Source organism: Lontra canadensis, unplaced genomic scaffold (genome assembly GCF_010015895.1).
Source record: "Lontra canadensis isolate GAN:19392208 unplaced genomic scaffold, GSC_riverotter_1.0 scaffold4, whole genome shotgun sequence".
Classification (NCBI taxonomy): Eukaryota; Metazoa; Chordata; class Mammalia; order Carnivora; family Mustelidae; genus Lontra; species Lontra canadensis.
In genome coordinates this window covers 4,450,329-4,471,283 of record NW_022630998.1, presented here as the reverse complement: position 1 = coordinate 4,471,283, position 20,955 = coordinate 4,450,329, and the positions used below count along the sequence as shown (strand labels likewise).

General features: G+C 46.4%; 1 protein-coding gene across 5 annotated transcripts in view; it reads right to left on the bottom strand.

Annotated features, from left to right (window-relative positions):
• The window catches only part of MCC (MCC regulator of WNT signaling pathway), a 408,333-nt gene that overhangs the window by 151,218 nt on the left and 236,160 nt on the right, over positions 1-20,955 (bottom strand). Inside the window, exon 1 of one of the 5 annotated variants that reach the window (XM_032844763.1) lies at positions 12,208-12,545. The exons of the other annotated variants lie outside the window; for them this stretch is intronic. Within the exon in view, the coding sequence (XP_032700654.1) occupies positions 12,208-12,390 (183 nt within the window). The 5' untranslated portion in view covers positions 12,391-12,545. Of the gene's footprint in view, positions 1-12,207; positions 12,546-20,955 lie in introns of those variants that run through there. 5 annotated transcript variants of the gene reach the window in all.

Genomic DNA, 20,955 nt, shown 5'->3' with positions numbered 1-20,955 from the left:
AAAACAGCATCTTCCTCAGAGGCATTCTTTTAGTTAAAGAATGTACTTAAGGCACCTAAAACAATATATGTGGCACATAGCAAGTACTCGATTATCACCATCATCATCATCATCATTATATCATGATAAAAAAGTCTCAAAGTGAAAGCCTGTCCTTTAGATGTAAGCCCATCTTACAGGCAGTAAAATGGAGTCTGAGAAGTTAACAGAATGGACCCTGCAGGACCACGGATACGCTAAAGCAGAACCAGGACTCCGGTGACTCCAAGACCCCCAACCACCACTATGCCCCAGTGCCTCACTCATCCCTCTATATTCATGTTGCGCAACAGAGGATAAAATCCAAGTGAGGCAAACCCACTGGGCAGACAAGAGCCTCTAAATGCTGAGGCAGTGATCAGAGTTTGACGCTTTGAAAAGCTGGTTAAGCTTTGAAAAGAGAAGTACTTTGTGTTGAAGGGCATAGATGGGATGATCCAGTTTAATTTTACAAGGCTAGGCAATTTACCGTCCATTAGCCACAATCTTAATCAGACAGTCACACAGAGTGGCCACGCTCTGACCAACAGAGCCGCTGTACAATGTTCCTGCAGGAGGAGCCCCTGCCAAGATGGCAGCATTATCCTATGGAGACCCTGGCCTAACCCATGAGTCATACTCAGCCTTGTTACCTTGCAGCCCAGTACTCTCTCCCCAACCCCTGCCTCGGGGTCTTCCATTAGCATCCAAACGCATGCTAACGTCCCCGGGAGGTCCCCTGTTCAGCAACCATTATAACTCCACATCTTACAGGTCAGCAGATGAGATGTGAGAGGGTTGGTCTTCTGCTTGCATTGGTGAGGCTGCGCCAAGTCCCAAAGGCTTAGACAAGCCACCTGGTCTCCATGTCCACACACAGCTAAGCAGGCTACGGGGAAGGAGGGTGAGAACCAACAGGTAACAGCTCACTGTGTTTTCCCCAGATCCTGGCTGTTTGGCCTGCCTGGCAAGGGCAAATACGGTGGGAAAGGAAGGCTATGGGAATTCTCCAAGGTCAGAAAAACTTCAAGTGAGGGCACCTGGGGGATGGGGGGGTGGGGGTCAGTTGAGCACCTGACTCTTGGTCATGATCTCAGGGTCCTGGGTTCGGGCCCCAGGCCAGGCTCTGCCCTCAGTCTGGAGTCTCTTGGGATTCTCTCTCCCTCTCCTTCTGCCCCTCCCCCACCCCTTACTTACAGGCACGAACACTCTCTCTCATATGAACAAATCTTTTAAGAAAAAAAAAAAGAAGAAAAGGAAAGAAAAAAAACATCAAGTGAGGCACAGGAAAAGGAGGCCCTTGGGGCACAGGAAAGAAATGATTCTGATTCCAAACAAAGAAGAGCCCTACAGAGGGTAGAAATTTGTCCCTGCCTCACAGCTGAGGCGAGCAGAGCTGGTCAGTAGGAGCTGCCCCTTCTGCTGATAAAACTCAACAGACAGACAAAACCGCCATCAAACCTCGGGTGTCACCAGTGGGGTGCAAGCAGGAGCGGGTGTGGCGACAGTCACCAGGCACTCGTACAATACTGCAGAAATACCCGAGTGCTCGAGGACCACAGCCTCTGGACACGTGAGAAGGCTGTGCCAGGGAAGCCCATGGCAGAGGAAAGAGGCAGTGGGAGAAAGCACCCTCAGAGCCTCTGCCTTTTTCTGGGGGCCTGATTCTGAGAGGCCAAGAAAAACAGTAAACATCCCTCAAGTTTCAGAATAGACACGGAAACGCCCCTTGAAAACAACTGCCCTCACCACATCCACAACGGTGCTTAGGGCCAAACAGAAGTACCCTGGAGTAGGAGAGGGGGATGGAGGGAGGGCCAGAGCTGGGGGGCTGTGTTAGGACAGTGGGTGCAGGGCCCTGCCCTCCAGATCACCTGAGTTATAAAACACCAGAAACCGGGGCGCCTGGGAGGCTCAGTTGGCTAAATGGCTGGATCTTGGTTTCGGCTCAGGTCCTGATCTCAGGGCCATGAGATTGAATCCCATATTGGGCTCTGGGCTCAGCGGGGAGCCTGCCTGAAGGATTCTGTTTCTCCTTCTCCCTCTGCCCCTTCCCCTGTCCATTTTTTCTCTCTCCCCCAACCAAAGTAAATAAGTCTTTCAAAAAACCATGTAAATACATAAAACGAGAGCTCATCAAATGCAAAAACTACCATCACTGCCTTTTGGAACACACGTCACACCGCATGCAGGTTCCCTGTGTCTCTGAGCAGAAGCTGTGCATGCTCCTGATTTCTTCCCACCCAGACATGACAAATGTCAGAGGAGGGCAGGTTAAGAAGGGTGGCATGCGCCTACCCGCCTCCACAGCAGACGGCCACAGCTTTCTCTGACCTCAGTTCTCCCGGCCTTTCGGATTTCAAGAACTCCTCTAGGTGCTCACCCCACTCTCCATCCACTCAGCCTCCCAGTTGGCTTCTGAAACTCGCATTCCATTCCCACTGGGCTCTGCCCTGCCACTCTCCTCTCCTTCTACTCCTTCAGAGGACCAACAGGTCCCGTCTTTTTTAACCCCTCTCTTTGTGGCCCAGGACCCTGCCGAAGCATCAGCCATCCTGGTGAGACCAGGTTCCAGACTGTGCGGGGAGAAAATGGGCTGGTCCCCAAGCATGACAGCACAGCAGCCGGAGAGCACCTGCTGGGCTGTGTGTCCCCATAGCCAGGCTGGGGCCCTCGGCTGGAACAAAGGGAGGCTGGCAGACAGGGGAGGGGGGACCCATGGGATGGGGAGAGTACGACTGCGGGGACTCCCTGACCTCACGGTGACGCAGGCCGAGGTCTCCTCCCTATCATCATCAGCTCTTCATCTCGAGCGACACCTCGGCATATGTGAGGAACAGGAGGAAGCAAGGTCGCAGAGCGGAGGTTGGGGTGACTTTTTTCTTTTCGACATTTTGTATTATGTGACCATAAAGGGACACAACTGATTACATAATAGCAACTAAGCCGAGTGGCCTGCCGGGGCCATCGGTTCCCCAGGGGTGCACATTCCCCACCCGGGGCCATGTGCACCATCATCTGTGCCCCACTGTCACCACAGCACGGCACCCACCCTCCCGGCCCTGAACACGACCCCACCCTCGAGAGTCAGCCAAGACAAAACCTGGAGAGGTTTTGCTAAGGCCACACTATTAGATCAAAGCACCTTTTGAAAACCACCTCCAAGAAGGCTTCCAATCCACAAGAGAAACATTCTTGGGGCGACTTTGTGGTCAGTGTCACTAAGTGTTTTCTCCTCCTGAAGTTTATATATTCTCTGCAAAAAATTTGTAAGTTATAAAAAAAAAAAAAACCAACCAAACAAACAAACAAACAAAAACAACCCCAAAAACCACAAGCAGAAAGTATCACTCCTAACTCCAACCCCACTGTTTACATTTAGCTTATCCCTTGCATGTGGTCCTAAGAAGACACATACGCATGCTTTGCGAGGTCCCGTGGGCCGGGGAGAATCCTAGCTCTGACACTAACCGTGGGTCATGCAATTTATAACCTATACTTAACTTACTTGCAAAACTGAGAGTTACACCACCTTCCCCATAGGTTTATGAGGACTCAGAGAGCGGACACATGACACAGCCTAGACACGGAAGTACTAGCTGAGTGACAGCAGACCTCATTCGGGGAGCTTCTCATTCATTCAGATTCTCCGTTTCCAATATTGCTGCTCTAACCAGTTACCATGAAATCAGTGCTTAAAACAATACGCATTTACTACCTTACAGTTCTGGGGGTCAAGAGTCGGAAATAGTCTCACCAGGCCAAAATCCCGGTGTCAGCAGCACTGGGCTCCTTCCGGAGCGGCTGGGGGAGAGTCCCTTACTCTCTTCTCCCAGGCTTCAGCGGGCTGCCGGCATTCCTTGGGTCAGGTCCCCTTCTTCCATCTTCAAAGCCCACCAGCCTCTCTCTTCAGATTGCCCTGACTCTGACCCTCTGCTTTCCTCATCACATCTCTCTTCCCCTTTCCATCTTCCTGCCTCCCTCTTTAAAGGCCGTTTTGATTATATTAGGACCACCTGGTGACCCAGAAGAACACTTCCATCTCAAGAATTTTTTTTTTAAGAATTTTTTGTTCTTTTTCAAGATTTTATTTGTTAGAGAGAGAATGCATAAGCAGGGGAAGCAGCAGGCAGAGGGAGAAGCAGGCTCCCCACTGAGCAGGAGCCTGATGCAGGACTTGATCCCAGGACCCTGAAATCATGACCTCAGCTAAAGGCATATGTTCAGCTGACTGAGCCACCTAGCCGCCCCCATCTCAAGATTCTTAATCCCATATGCCAAGTCCCTTTTACGCTGTAAGGTCACATTCCCAAATTCTAGAGATTAGGTTGCAGACATCGTCAGTGGGGTGCACATTATTCATCCTACCAGAATGTTTTTACTGTATGAAGCTTTGTGAGGCTGGTGATGGATATTTGTTGGAAATGTTCTCCCTAGCTTGTTAAATTCTTTCCATAAAAGCAACATGTCTGTTGTGAAATCCTGTATCTGTGTGTATTTTACTCATTGCTACAAGTTCAAACGCTGCAGAGATGCGTAAAATAAGAGCAAATTCTGCTTTTCAGAGGAAACTGCCTCATAGCTTTGGAGCCACTCGCCCAGAGTTCCTGCTCTCCAGTCACACAGACACGTGCATTTCCATCTGTCTGTGGGGCTAACTTGTACACCGAGGTCTATAGACCAACCGGGATTTATTTCCATGAAGGCTATCCACCTAAGAATTCCTCCTCTTGTCATTTTTTTTTCCCTAAGAAGGATAACCAAAGCTTAGATAATATTTAATTTTCTCTGAAATCATGTTTTATGAGCTATTCCTGTCTTTCCCCGTTACCCACACCTGAGGATCCACCTGTCACTCCTACCCCGTTTGCAGGTACCCCGGGTCACACCTGGTGACAGCAGCACCAGCTCCAGAAATAGTACTGGAGGGAAATGAACCAGCATCTGGAGAACTCATTTTGTAAACCCCAGGGCGCGAAGTGACAAATGTCACCTTTGTTTGCTGACAACTCAAAGGAAGGTTCATTCCTCAAACTCCTTTCATCACAATATTCTCCTCAAACATGTGTGGCAGCTCCCTAGCGCCTATTTCCAAGTGCCACAGTCTGGACTTCAAGGTCACTCATCTGACCCCCTCCTCCCTTTCCAGCTCCCTCTATTTCTCCACGTGTGGGCCAAACTGGTCAAGTCACAGCTGCTTTTTCCTACGGATGTCGCTCTCTCCAGAGAGAAGGCCATTTTCTCCTCTAGACATTGAAATATTATCCTTAAAGAGCCCGGTCTCCTTCCTGAGACCACACCCCACCCCCGCCGCCCCATAACCAGCTCAGGCAGAAGCACATGCCCCCTCCATTCAATTCTGTCTTTCACCACTCACTGGGCGCACCTCATCGCCATGGGCAGTCACGCCCGCACACGAACCACCTGTCTGACTGCGGACATATCTAGGAGAGACACACATCATCCAGACCTGCTCTTCATTCCCATCTCCCTTGCCCCGCCCCAGGACCCAGGGCCAGGTCCTAGAAGCAGCAGAATCAATGACTGACCCTCCCACCCAGTAGCAGGCTCTCATGATACACTGGGGATGGGGTAACAAACTCCAGGGCCCAGGAGGTCTTCAGACATAAGGGATGCAGGCTAGCTGGGCATTAGGGAACAGTGGGGTCCATGATAAACTGGAAAGGGCATACCCTGCTTACCACTGGGCTTGTGCTTCTCAACACCAGCACTCACAGCCAGGTGGGAATGCAGACTATGTATTGCTAGACAATTCTGTAAGAAAATCCAAAAACCTGGAGTTTTCAGCAAAATATTTTGATGTGAAAGGTCTATTTACCAATGTTATAACTTAAAAAAAAAATCTGTGGACAAATAGAAGTATGTTGGGGCTAGTGGTTTAGAACCTCTATTGATTTTTTTTTTTAAAGATTTTATTTATTTGTCAGAGAGAGAGAGAGCACAAGCAGGGGGGAGCAGCATGTAGAGGGAGAAGCAGGCTCCCTCCTGAGCAAGGAGCATGATGCCGGATGGATCTCAGGACTCTGGGATCATGACCTGAGCCGAAGGCAGAGGTAAACCGGCTGAGCCACCCAGACGTCCCGCCACAACATATATGACTGATTTTCTTTGTAATTATTTATGAAGAGTGCCACCCTGTGTGTAACACTGACAATGAAAGACACAGTCTCTACCCTCTAAGCCTGTGCCCAACTTCTGGACACACAACATGCCTGTGTAGTAACAGGAACAGGAAATGGCAATACATGACGATACTGTGGAAACAGGACTTCAGACTTTGTGAAACGAGAAGGGGTTCCCTGGGCTGGAGGTCGCTGGGACTGGCTTCCTTCTCGTTAAAAGAAGCTCTTGGGGCACCTGGGTGGCTCAGTGGGTTAAGCCTCTGCCTTCAGCCCAGGTCATGATCTCAGGGTCCTGGGATGGAGCCCCGAATTGGGCTCTCTGCTCAGCAGGGAGCCTGCTTTCCCCCCTCTCTCTGCCTGCCTCTCTGCCTACTTGTGATCTCGGTCTGTCAAATAAATAAACAAACTCTTTAAAAATAAAAATAAAAATAAAAGAAGCTCTTATTTTAGGCCCGTTCCTGCAGGCAGGAAGTTTGCCATCTCTGACTACAGGTGACAGAGCCCATCTCTTTCATCATTTTGGCCTCCTGCTATTTCTCAGGCCATGGCAGTCCCAAAACAATTAGAAATGGCCTCAGATATTGAGAACTTACTGTGTACTATGTACTAAGCACGTTCTTTGTTTTCAAAGATAAATGAAAGAAAGCGCATTTATTTTCATTCAACCCTCATAGTACTTTATGAGGGAATTATTAGTATCATTCCTTTGCCCTCAAGGAAAGAGATGGGAAGGCATTAAGTAATCTGCTCAGGGTCACAGAGCACCTAAGAAGTCAGGACTTGAAGCCAGGGTGACGGACACCGAGGGCTGTGGTTTTTGTTCCACACTCTGCTGCCTGCCATAAACCTAGGTGGAAAGAGAGGAAGGAGAGTCATGTGAGGAGAAGATGAAGACATGTGAGCTGGTGGTACAGCACAGGTGTGAGGACGGAAGGAGGGGCTGCTGGCCACGCCGAAAGCAGATACAAATTCAGATCCAAGGGAAGTGGGGGCACTGTAGGTTTCCATGCTCACCATATGTATACATCTGACTTAAAACAGGTCTCCTGCTATGTACAGAAATGGAATCGCCCGTAGAAGGTGGTTCGATTTGTGTCTCTGTTGGTATAATTATTTGAGCATAAGGGGTCCTGGCATCTTCTTCCTGAGCTGTGTGACAGCAGGTCATTTTACGTCCACCTTCCCCTGCCATTTGGTACCTAACACCTGGTAGGTGCTCAGATATCTTAAAAAAAAAAACTTAAATATTTAAATTATTTTAAATGTTAAAATATACCCAACATAATAAATTTTAAAACCTCAGAAAACTTACAGGTGTTTTGAGAGGACTTAAGAACTGAAACCGTATCCCAGCTGGCCCTTTAGGAATGCATAGATGTGACAAAATTATTTCTGAAAAAAACAAGGCAATAATTGGTTTATGATTATGGAGAGAGGCAACACTGGGTTAGGTAGGCAGGACTGAGCAGGTGGAGGTAAATTAGGCCACACTCTCATCCCTCGGCTGGGGATGGGCTCACAGCGTTAGCTGTTATACAGAAATAGAAGTGACAGAAGAGGGCCCTGTGTGTTCCAGTAATGAGGGTGACATGAACTATGATTAACCCAATTCTGTGCACCGAGGCCACAAGTACATAATAAATGAAACCACACAGCATGCAGAACAATCTGTAATACAGACTTTAGTGAAAAGAAATTGCCAAGTTTCAAAGCAACGTGTGCATTGCTTATGACTGGGAACCTTCATCCAGAGTTCCCACACTTTGATCGGGATATGCTGAATCCCCTGAAACTGGACATAGATGGAACATGTGTGTATTTCCTCTGGCAGGAAGGTTTGCAGCTTTCAAGTTCTTGAAAACACCTGTTATCTAACTTGAGTCACAGGCATCTGGGGTTACATGAGGGTCTCAGGGCCACTCCAGGGGAATGCTAGGAGGGGATAGCTGGAGACCCCCACAGATGAGATCAGGAATTCCAAAGGTGCAGACTTCCTGAAGAAAATGACCAACAGTCCAGAGAAGGATGCAACCACTTGTCAACACTGAGCCCACCCTCTCCTCTCCTCTCCTATCTGCTTTCTTACACAGGAACAACCATTAAAACTTCCCAGACTTTCTGAGGGCAGTCTTGAAACCCAAAGGAGTATTTTCCTGGCTTCCTCCAGGTGAAGGTCATGAATTTTTAAAGATAAAGTGGACATGGATTCTAACAACATATGTGACAATGCAAAACAGGATTTTTAGTTTTTGGACACTATATAAGGCACTAGTGTAAGAACACACCCCCTCCCCAACAGGGGAGAAAGGACACCTCCTGATCTCAGGTGAAGAGAAATTTTGCAAAGACAAACTGACAAGGTGAACAAGTTTTAATGTGAAATTTGGGAAGTGGAGAAAGACCCTTGGGTAAAACTTAAAACCTAGCTAGAGTGGAAGGCAATAAATTAACACAAGGGATTTCAAACCCACTAGGAAAGAATAAAAGGGAGTTGGGATGTCACCATAAATGCACAGACTGTGGGTAATAAACACCATGAACCTGAACTCATGAAGGAAAGGTGATCTCATACAAGTAAAGCCTTGGTGGAAACAATATAGATACTGTTTGAAGAAAGCCATCCCGAGGAACGTGCAGGAGGGCGGCCGTGCGTCCAGATGACAACTTCACAGTGGAACCACGTGTTGCGGTAAGAACACATCCCTACGTCTCCACAGATCCCCTCCCCACTAGAAGGCAGAAGCCTGTACGAGGGAGGGCTAACAGGGCTCCTTGCAATGCCACCACTTGGTTGGTTCGACTTCAAGAAATGCTCTTCCGTCTTCAACTTCTCAGCTCTGCTTTGTCAGAGTAGACCCTGGGTCTATACAGCAGACAGAACTGACACAGAAAGCTCCTTATTTTAGTATATAGTGATATTGGATAAAACTTAAGAAAAGAAAGAAAGGGGGAGGGAGCACCTGTATGGCTCATTTGGTTAAGCGCTTGCCTTCGGCTCAGGTCATTCACTCGCGGCCCTGGGAACGACCCTGGGATGGAGCCCTGAGTCGGACCACCTGCTCAGTGGGGAACCTGCTTCTCCCTCTCCCTCTGCCTCTGCCCTTCCCCACCGTGCTCACTCATTCTCTGTCTCAAATAATGAAAATCTTAAAAAAAAAAAAAAAAATCTAGCCAACCTTGTAAGCAAGAGCGTCAATTCCCAGAAACACAGAAGAATGTCAGAGACATAACAGTGAAGGGGTCTGAAGCTAGACAGCACCCCACAGCTATCTGGGTATGTCCAGGGGTGAGGTCTGTAGACCCCTTAGCTGGTAGGGAACTAGTACCATCCTCCATAAAACCAAGAGAGGGAGAGGACTTTTGTCAGGCTAAATCTTTGCATGTATTTGCATTTCTTCAATGCAAACGAACTTGACCATGCAACACGTGCAAGGTTAATTTTCTGCACTGGATAATCTGCAGGTTACCTGGAGTATGACAGAATGAGATCGAACATTTACATTCTCATTTTGGGTGGCTCAGCCAGTTAAGCCTCCCACTCGTGACCTCAGCTCAGGTCATGATCTGAAGATCATGAGATCGAACCCAGGAGCCAGGTTCCATGCTCAGCGGGGAGTCTGCTTGGGATTCTCTCTTTCCCTCTCCCTCTGCCCTTCGCCCCACTCACACGTGCTCTCTCTCAAACAAATGTTAAAATTTTTTATTTTCTAAAAGATTTTTATTTATTTATTTGACAGATCACAAGCAGGCAGAGAGGCAGGCAGAGAGAGAGAGGAGGAAGCAGGCTCCCCACCGAGCAGAGAGCCCGATGCGATGCGGGGCTCGATCCCAGGACCCAGGGATCATGACCTGAGCCGAAGGCAGAGGCTTTAACCCACTGAGCCACCCAGGTGCCCCCCAAACAAATGTTTAGATTCTTATTTTGAACTATTCCACATGGGGAAAAGCTTCTGATCTATCCCTCTAAAATTAATCTGCCATCACATATGCTCAGATCTAGAGTTAGAAATGACTGGCCCACTGCAATCGAGCCTCCTGCACCTCCATAAACCAAGGCCCCCAAGTTAGATGAAGCCTCATCTACAGCTCCTTGGGGATTTACAAAATTCAAGAACCAACTATGTTTTGTTTTTCTTCCCAGTTATGAGTGTTGTTAAACAAACTTCTTCCACATCAGAGTTGATGTTTTCTTTTGACATTCTCCTTTTTTGAACTTCTATTAAAATTTGAAAGAACTATTTAAACGTGTTCTGGATCATACTTCAACCCTTAATTTTTAGGTGCTCCTTTACTTCAAAGTAAGTAATTTAATTATGCAGGAAGGTGAGTTTAATAGAAGTTCATTAATGCCCAAGACACACATTCCTTTCTCTTTAAAAAGGGAAAGTCTTATTCTGCTAGAGGGACAGATTAAACCAAGCAAGTTTTTACACTCAAGCTAATTGAGACCAGGGGAGCCAGGAATGAAGTGGTTTCTTGACGGGTCATCCAAGCAACACGCCAGACAAGCTATACTCAAGCCAGCCAGGAAAGAGATGACAGGAGCAAGGAATGACCCCCCCCCCCAACACCCCGTTCTCTTCATCTTTGCTCTTTTTCCTTCCCAATCCCTACTGGCTGCCAACACAACCAATTAAACAGCAACCTTTTCTTGCATGAAAACAAGCTTTCCTTCTTCCCCTACCCTGCACAACCTCTCTCCTCTGTTACTAATATCCCCCATTCACCAAAGCCAGCAAACATCTGCTGTCTGCCTTCCTTGCCTGAGACACCTCGGAACAACTTGAGATGAATAGAACTCAATGTTCAGCTTTGCAAATGGGAGAGATGGGGAGGGGCAGAGAAGAAGTTCAAAAAATAAAGCAACCCCTATCTTCTACCTGAATGCACGGGGAGCTTCAGGGAGAGATGGTTTCTTACCAGAATAAAAAGGCGGGGGGGCACCTGGGTGGCTCAGTCTTTGAGCGTCTTCCTTGGGCTCAAGTCATGATCCCAGGGTCCCGGGATCGAGCCCCACACCAGGCTCCCTGCTCAGCGGGAAGACTGCTTCTCCCTCTCCCACTGCCTTGCTTATGTTCCCTCTGTCAAGTAAGTAAATAAATCTTAAAAAAAAAAAAAAAAAAAAAGGCACTCCCCTCGTCCAAGCAGCCATTTTAATCAAGATTTGCCAAAATCAATTTTCCAGGATTCATAATGGAGAGTGGGGCGTTCCATCATTCCGAATTTACTTTGAACAGTGTTCTCCAGCCACCACCAATTTTCAGTCCTTATTGACGACGTACACACACAACGGGTCTCCAGACTCATTTCTAATAGTTCCTTTTTAGACATGTTCATTTATTAGCAGTCGTTCAGATATACCTACAGTGTATGTGGTGGGGACACAGAAACATGCCCGCCTCGTCCATCAGCAGGAGCCACACACTCACACACACCAGAGGAAGGCTGCGAACAAAACCGGAGGCAAAGACCAGAAAACCAGCCTCCTTTCTTAGAGAGGTGAGACAGTTCGTTAGACCATGACTTCTGTCCCCACTGCCCCCAACCCAAACAGCCTCCACATCCCCCACTCCCAGCCCCGATGCAGACGAAAGTTTGCCATTTTTGTACTTTTTCTAGTAGTGCAGAAGCGTCCGACGAACTGGATGGCACCCATGACAGAACAGGGACTTAACATTCTCAGCCCTGTTTCTCCCACCCACACCAGCAACGCCTGCCCCCTGCGGAGTTTAAATGGGACTTTAAATTACGCCCCAGCTGGAGAAATAGTATTTCTGACCGCTGGCTACTCCTAACACAGACACAACTTCCTCTTTTCCCTTTCGGAACTTTTGAGCCACCAAGGCAGGAAATCTTCTGGTGGCCAACCTCCTTGGCATCTGCACCGAGAAGCGCGCACTCAGGAAGGACCAGAGGCTGAGGTTGTGCATTCCGGGCTGGGATGTCGCCCTTCCACCCCCCACGAATCTGCCCAGGGGCCTCTGGGCTGCGTGACAGGTCTACGGTCTACAGGCCCCAGAGAGAGATGCGCTTCTTGGTTTCCTACCCGGTCAAGCGCTGTGGTCCTCCCGCCTGGTGTGGAGCGGAGTCTGAGTCTTAAGCCACCCAGGGGCGTGGGTGCGGTGGTGGCACGGTCCAGGCGTTGGTCTTGCTGCCCGCCTGTGCGGTAGCCTTTCAATGAACTCAGTGACTCAGCAGCGTCCCCTTCCCCCCCCCACTGGCCTCCCATCTCACTCCTCTCAATCACGGCGATGTCCACGTGACAGCGCGTTGTCTCCACCGAGACTAATCCCGTATCAATAAGAGCTTTCAGCACGACCCGCACCAGATTACTCTGTCTCACAACCACTTTGCTGACCTTCCCCAGGGGCCAGAGAATACTCCCCCTGCGCGTACTATTTACAGAAGAGTCGACAGAAGCCAGATTGCTCGGTGTGATGATTTCACTTCCAAAGTTTGTGGCTTTAACAAAGCAACTCGGCCACCAATATTCAACCGCATCACCACGCGCCGTCCAAGCCACCGGATGAGAAAGGGAGGCTGGATTTTACACAGAAGCAGTGGTAAGAACCGTTCATGGGTTCCAGAAAACACAACCATGATGTAGAGTATCATTGCAACATACATCCTCACGGCCACCGAACCAAAAGATTACAAATAAAGGCTGCATAGGAAATGCCAGGGGAAGGTAAGCTTGAAAATACCGGATGTATGGGTTTTGTTGTCAGATTCCTTTGCCAGTAGAGCCAAGGCAAGGCTACATGGCATTTTACTCTCGCGTTTATCTAGACCGAGCAGGGTATGTTTAAGAGGGCTAATCCAATTACTAAGATGGGTTCCTAGCCAATCTAGTCTACCCTGTTCCTTGACGGGGGTACAGTCTCTCAAACCCGACAGAAGGTGCGAGGGAACCAGAGTACAGACCCAACTTCTCTACTTCCTCATCTTTTCCAGCAATTTTTATCCTGTTTTTACAATCTGATGGCTGGCAGAGAAAAATGCCAGTGTCTTTCCATAGCCTTTCTGAGCAGATAAGATAAATAAGAGGGATGAGTCCAGAGCCCACGAACTGTCAGGGAGATTGCTGGGTGTTCCCAGAGAACCATTCACATACGTGCCTGGAGAGGCAGTCTTGAGATTTTAGAACAGTCTCATCAGCATTACGTGTAAGAACAAGAATGCGAGGCCGCACATAAAGTCGTCACCAAGGATTTTTCCAGCACTCGGTATTAAGTTATGAAGCCGGCTCAGCAGAGGAAGCCCTGTGCACACAGAATTCTCTTCCTCAGAGAATCTCTACTTATGGATCTTGAACACAAAGGTGTTTCCTTCTCAAACTGTGATGATAGCTACTAAAAATTCAACCCCTTTCCCTCAGAAATACACTCAAATAAAAAACAGGCACCAAATAAAAATTCACTTTTACTATGCAAATACTTGAAGCTTCTTTGAAGTCTATGTTCCAACCAGCTGGGCAGTTCTGAGAGTGCCGCGGCAAACCCCACGGGGGAGCAAGGCCAGGTGGGGAGAGTGCCACTGTGAGCAGCACAGACAGCCCCTCCGGGCAGGAAAACAGGAGCAGGGAGCACTGCCCTCAAGAACCCAGGAGAAATGAAGGGGAAATCCATTCCAAAGGTGCTTGCCTTCTGTCTGGCAATGATTACCAGAAGGGAGGCAAATCCCAACTACTTTCTGATCATAATGCCTTTTGCATTTTGTCACACAGGAGATCTCGAATTCAAGGTGGATTAATTTAGAAAACGGAACTGAACCCATTTGGAAGTTTTACATATATAGCAACTGATAAATGCAAATATGCAATAACAGGAAAAATACACAAATACTTAGCATGAAAAAGTGGAAATGTCTGTAACCTTCCCCTAAACATGTGACAAGGCAGAAGCAGAGAGTCTGGGGGCTGGTTGAGGGTTTTAGGGACAACGCAGGAGGAGTTCCCATCACGAGGATAGCTTCCCACTCTTCATTAAGGAGGCAGCCCATCCAAGTGCTGGTCTTAGTCTTTTCCTTCTTTCCCCTTTCTCCTGATTCCTGCTTTACTAGCATTTTCCTCAAGGAATCCCTAAAACTTGATGTGTTTTATGCTGGTGAGAGGAAGGCGCTGCCCAAAGCTTTTATGGCAAGTGCTGAATGGATGTCAATGGTGTAGTGAGAAGAGCAGCCCTACCAGTCCGAAGAGGGGGGGCTGGAGACACAGAACCCTCAGCAGCCCCAGGCCTGTGTGCAAGGAGTCTGACGTGCGAGGCTTCCTCTCCCCAGCTATCTCAAGAGCATGACCTGCCCCGCTTGCTTCCTTCGGGGAACTGAGCTGGGCCCTGCACAGTCCGGCCCGTGAATGTGGCTTTGTGTCATCCAGAAGGTGGATTAAACAGGATAAAGAAGACAAAGCCTGAGTCCCAGCTCCCCCTGTCCCTTGTGTGCTTTCCTTCCCCTTTTAGGCCATTTGTAAAATGTGGATTGTCATTCCCATTCTGTGTACCTGCCAGTGTCAACACAAAGCTTTAAACAATGCGCTCGAAAATAAATATTACAAAACCCAAGATGCTATCACAGGGCACATTCTTATCAGTCTTGAAAACGCTAAGTTTTTAGAGTATAAATAGTTCTAAGTTGAAAGAAAGTCTTCGAGAACATTTTCATATTGTATTCTAAGAAAAAAAAAACGTACTTGCTTTAAGTAAGGGAAATTAAATAGTTTCAAATAGATGGAGGGGGGGGGGGGGGGGGGGGGGGGGGGAGGGCAGGGACTAGAACATTCTCCCAAATAAGACCACTGACATAGAGCTAAAGGGGTTAATGAGGAATCTCAGTTGACATGGCACACAGTCCCGCTATGGAATCCAGCAGCATTCTACAAGACACCGGAAGGCTACCACAGGGATAGTCCTCTCTGTTGCCCTAGCTGGTGAGGGTCTATCCGGCCCTTTGCCAGCCTGGAGAAAGACCAGAAGCTGGCAGCAGACAATCAGTCTGCTGCCTCAGTCCTGCAGGATTGCCCTAGACACCCAGTCCTGCATGATAGCCCTAAACACCCAAGTCCTGCAGGATTGCCGTAGATACCCAAGCTCCGAATGATGGATCATTGGAGCCTGGCATCATTCAAACCAAGTATTTCACTTTACGGATAGGGAAACTGAGGCTCAGCAGCAAAATGAAGGCACTTCCCGGGGAAAGGTAGCATCCAAACTCCACTGAGCACCCTGTACCGCAGACCCCCCACCCGGTGTCTACTCCACTAACCTGGGATTTTTCTGGTCACCTAATGGGAACCATATGGTTTACTCATTTGCCAATATGCATATACACACTGTCAGACTTTAAATTATCTTAGAATATTTTCTCCTCCTGACCTGATAAAAGAATCTTTGTTCCTTCTCCTTTCCTTATTTTCCAAATATTTAAATATTTCAAGTGCTCGGAGGAACCCTAGCCTTGAATTGTTTTGAACCGAAAAAGTAGGTAAATTGCAGGCTCCTGGGTGACTCAGTCGATTAAGCCTCTGCCTTCGGCTCAGGGCATGATCCCAGAGACCTGGGACTGAGTCCCAAGTCGGGCTCCCTGCTCAGGAGGAAGCCTGCTTCTCCCTCTCCCTTTGCCCCGCCCCCCCCCACTTGTTCTCTTTCTAATAAATAACTTTTTTTTAAATAGGTAAACTAGGTAATTAGTCTATGAGTCTTTCCTATATAGCTCCTTATGGTTTCCATAAGCTCTCTCTCACATGACCTTCACAACAGCTCTGTGATATAGGCAGGGGAGGGATTATTTGCTGCTTATGTGGTGCTCCGGGGAGGTTAAATGATGTATCTGATGTCGGAACCAGAGTTGGACCCAAGCCCTCTGACCACAACCTTGGCCATTCCTTCTCCATTCATCCACTTCAGGATCCTATTATACAGCAGGCATGGGGGGACAAAGGTGGGCAGAACAGAGCTCAGGTTTTCAGGGAACCAGTGTCTAGTGGACACACACACACAGGTAGCAAAGACATGTCCTCATGGGTTAGAAGCTTTGGGGTTAGACTCACATTTGAAAGCTGACTCCACTATTTACCAACTAAGTCAACATGGCAAGCCATGGCCAAATGTTTTTAAACTGTGGTTTCTTCATCTCATAGGACTGCCTCAAGGATCAAAGGAGCTAGCAGATGAAAGATGTTTAGTACGGGGCCCAGTTCACGGTAAGCATTCAGGAAGTATACCCTGTTTTAATTACCATCAACCAGTACAACAATGATAGAGTCCTATCAAGGTCATTACTGGAGCAGAGCCCAGCGACACTTGTACTTGGTTTGGGAGACAACAGTCTCTGGAGAAACTGAATCGTAGACAATGGCTCTGATGGGAGGGTTGTGTGTACAAAAGGGAGCCTTTTTTTCATGTGTCCATCCATGTTGTTATCCACTGCCTACCGTGAGCACAAGCGCTTTACGAAATGATTCTCAGCAGGGCTCCCTTGAATAAAGGGTTTTCCTAGAATACTTAAAATACGAGCTCCTTTAGAAGAGTTACACTCACAACTTTTCAGAGTTATACCTACTGGGTAAAATGAGGCATAGCTGTGGTCTATTCTGATCCGAGCCAGTGGTAAGAGACAGACACCTATAAAGAGAACCTCAGCAAAATGACTCCTATTAGCAATTTAAAGAATGCCTCCCTCCACCGAAGCTCCACATTTGAGTGGTCAGCAGCTGAAGGCGGACCCTACTCTCTAGCAGAGGTGCGGCCTGAGGTGATTAGGACTTCCATCATGGTTAAACTTCACCTTCCATTTGAAGGAGAGAATCCACTTGACCAAATGCTTGCTCATAGGCCATGTTTGCCTACCGAAGGTAACACAGATAAGAATCCCACACTTTCCACTTTGTACTACAATTTTCACTTCCTCTCCCTTTATACCTTTCAGCTCTCCTGCTCCTGGTATATCCAAAGGTATATTCATGTGGATGAAGCGAAGGTATGGCCAAAATGGGCTGGCCTGTGAACTTTAAGAAAAAAGTTCTGCTACTAAAGATAAAACAAAGTCACAACATGAACAGACATTTCTGCAAAGAAGACATCCAGATGGCCAACAGACACATGAAAAAGTGCTCCATATCACTCGGCATCAGGGAAATACAAATCAAAACCACAATGAGATACCACCTCACACCAGTCAGAATGGCTAAAATTAACAAGTCCGGAAATGACAGATGGTGGCGAGGATGCGGAGAAAGGGGAACCCTCCTACACTGTTGGTGGGAATGCAAGCTGGTGCAACCACTCTGGAAAACAGCATGGAGGTTCCTCAAAATGTTGAAAATAGAACTACCCTATGACCCAGCAATTGGACTGCTGGGTATTTACCCTAAAGATACAAACGTAGTGATCCGAAGGGGCACGTGCACCCGAATGTTTATAGCAGCAATGTCTACAATAGCCAAACTATGGAAAGAACCTAGATGTCCATCAACAGACGAATGGATAAAGAAGATGTGGTATATATATACAATGGAATACTATGCAGCCATCAAAAGAAATGAAATCTTGCCATTTGAGACAACGTGGATGGAACTAGAGGGTATCATGCTTAGCGAAATAAGTCAATCGGAGAAAGACAACTATCATATGATCTCCCTGATATGAGGGAGAGGAGATGCAACATGGGGGGTTAATGTGGTAGGAGAAGAGTAAATGAAACAAGTTGGGATTGGGAGGGAGACAAACCATAAGTGACTCTTAATCTCACAAAACAAATTGAGGGTTGCTGGGCAGAGGGGGGTTGGGAGGGGGGGGGTTATGGACATTGGGTAGGGTATGTGCTATGGTGAGTGCTGTGAAGTTTGTAAACGTGGAGATTCACAGACCTGTACCCCTGGGGGAAAAAATATATATATATATATGTTTATAAAAAAAAAAAAAAAGAATAAAACCAAAACAATAGAAAAAAAAAAAACAAAGTCACAAAATATGAGAATTCATAAGCTGGATAATTCATATCCATCTTTTGCATAGCCAACTTGATGAGTAAGGAAGTTGGCACCTATCTTTCTGTCCTTTATCACAATGGACACGATTAACTCCTTTCTACAAAGTTCCTTAATCTTATGCAGAAGGAAAAACTACCACCTTTCGAGAATACCCAGAAGCTATTAATACCTGCCTCCCAGATGGTTCTCATCCGTCTCAGGCTGCTGCCCTGTATAAAAAAAAATGAGGGGGCACCTGGGTGGCTCAGTGGGTTAAGCCTCTGCCTTCGGCTCAGGTCATGATCCGGGGGTCCTGGGATCAAGCCCCACATCCGGCTCTCTGCTCAGCAGGGAGCCTGCTCCCCCCTCTCTCTCTGCCTGCCTTTCTGCCTACTGTGATCTCTGTCAAATAAATAAATAAAATCTTAAAAAAAAAAAAAATGAGGGACCAAGTCCTTTGGATAATGATCTTTTCGACTTTCTTCCACTAGATTTTTGGAGTTTAGGAAAAGAGTTTTCTTTTTAATCTGAAAAGTGAGGGGAAAAAAAAAAAAAAAAAAAAAAAAAAAAAAAAGACCCACAAGTTTTTTTTTAACCATAACAAATATAATTGCCATGAAGAGAACACTTGCCTTTTAAGCTTATTGGAAACTGAGACAAAGAGGAAGTCGTAGAAATTTTAGGTAACAAGAGTACCACATTAAAAAGCAAAAATACCAGTTTCTTAAAAGATCCAATTCTTTAAAGATCTATCTCTTGCCTGAAGGATTATAGAGATCCCCACAGTATTACCCAAACACAATGTCACTAACAACATAGCCACAAACTGCAGATGTGCGTTTCCTAATGCTCTCATTTAATGCAACACACTATAAAATTCAGAGGCCAAAATCTGAGGTCAGATTCTGAAGTCATTCTGTGAGGGGTTAAGTGAGGCACTGTACAGCCACATCCTGTAGTGATCTAATTTTATCCCAGGACAGATCCTAAAATATTTCAATAAGTGGATTGATATAAGCTGCCTGTTAAGATACCTTCCTTAGGGGCACCTGGGTGGCTCAGTGGGTTAAAGCCTCTGTCTTCGGCTCAGGTCATGATCCCAGGGTCCTGGGATCGAGCCCCGCATCAGACTCTCTGCCCAGCAGGGAGCCTGCTTCCTCCTCTCTCTCTCTGCCTGCCTCTCTGCCTACATGTAATCTCTGTCTGTCAAATAAAATAAATAAAATCTTTTTTTTAAAAAAAAGATACCTTCCTTAAAAATCCTCTCTTATAACCAGAGCTTTTAGGGAAGCTGTATATCCCGACAGATTATTTTCTGTATTGAGGGTCTGGGTTTTCCTCGACAGGCTCTTACATCTCAAGACTGATGTTCTAAGACATTCATTAATTCATGCATACAGAACTCATTCAGATTTTAGGGAATACTTGACGTGTTTACCTAAAGTCAAAAAGAACAAACTTATTAAAATACCTCAGAAGTAGAGGAAATAAAGTTCAAAAATTATATTCATTCCCACAATGTTATTGTTCCCAATTGGAATATATCAGTGGTTCCCAATCAGCCATGCTCTGCCAAGGCAACACAAGAAAACACCAGAGTGTGTCTAAGGCAATTCGACTGGGTTCCTCCAAACAGAGCCCATAAAGACTACAAAGGAAACAGAAGGATGACAGAATATACACAGTTATTTTAGACCTATCCTGATTTCCTTTAGGCTTTTGGTACATGACTACCTTTATGGCTGCAATAATTTTAATATAAAAGCCCAGCACAGAAATTTCTTCTGGGAAAGAGTTTTATATTAAGTTGTCAAGCAAAAAGCTAGGTATGTTTTTTTTTCATTCAAGGCCACCATTGCACTCAGAATAGGAAAGGAGCTGCTTTCAAACATTCGACTCTAACTCCTGGTGTCAGCCAATCTACTAACACTCTTTTTCCATAGCTAGTCCTGTATGGAATAATCTAGTTCCTGGGATATCGTTTTTTAGTTAGGATCCTTTATTCATCTTACCCACTCTTCGGGGGGGCGGGGGGGGTTGGTGGGTGGTAGACAAAAACCAAGTCTGGCACGTGCATGCGTGCACACACACACGTAGAAATGGGGAAAAGTGGATGTTTTTGTTAAATTTGTAAATGAATGTGTCTAGAGGCTATTTCATTTTTGCTATAAAAATGGTGTGCATACTTAGAGCCATCTGTCAGCAGTGATAACATTTGTAAGATAGAATACCAACATTTTTCACAGAACTAGAACAAACAATCCTAAAATTTATATGGAACTATTAAAGACCCCAGATACCCAAAGCAATCTTGAAAAAGAAAAACAAAACTGGAGGCATCACAATTCCAGGCTTCAAGTTATATTACAAAACTGTAGTGATCAGAACAGTATGGTACTGGCATAAAAAGAGACACAAAGATCAGTGGAACAATAAACTCAGAAATAAACCCTCAATTATATGGTCAGCTAATCTTTGACAAAGGAGGAATGAATATCCAATGGGAAATAGACAATCTCTTCAACAAATGGTGTTGGGAAAACTGGTCAGCTACATGCAAAAAAAAAAAAAAAAAGAAAAAAAGAAACTGACCACTTTCTCACACCACACACAAAAATAAAATTGAAATGGATTAAGGACCTAAATGTGAAACCTGAAATTGTAATAATCCTAGAAGAGAGCACAGGTAGCACTTTCTCTGACATTGGCTGCTGTGACATTTTTCTAGACAGGTTTCCTGAGGCAAGGGAAATAAAAGCAAAAATAAACTACATCAAAATAAAATGTTTCTGCACAGCAAAGGAAACAATAAAACTAAAAGACAACTAACTG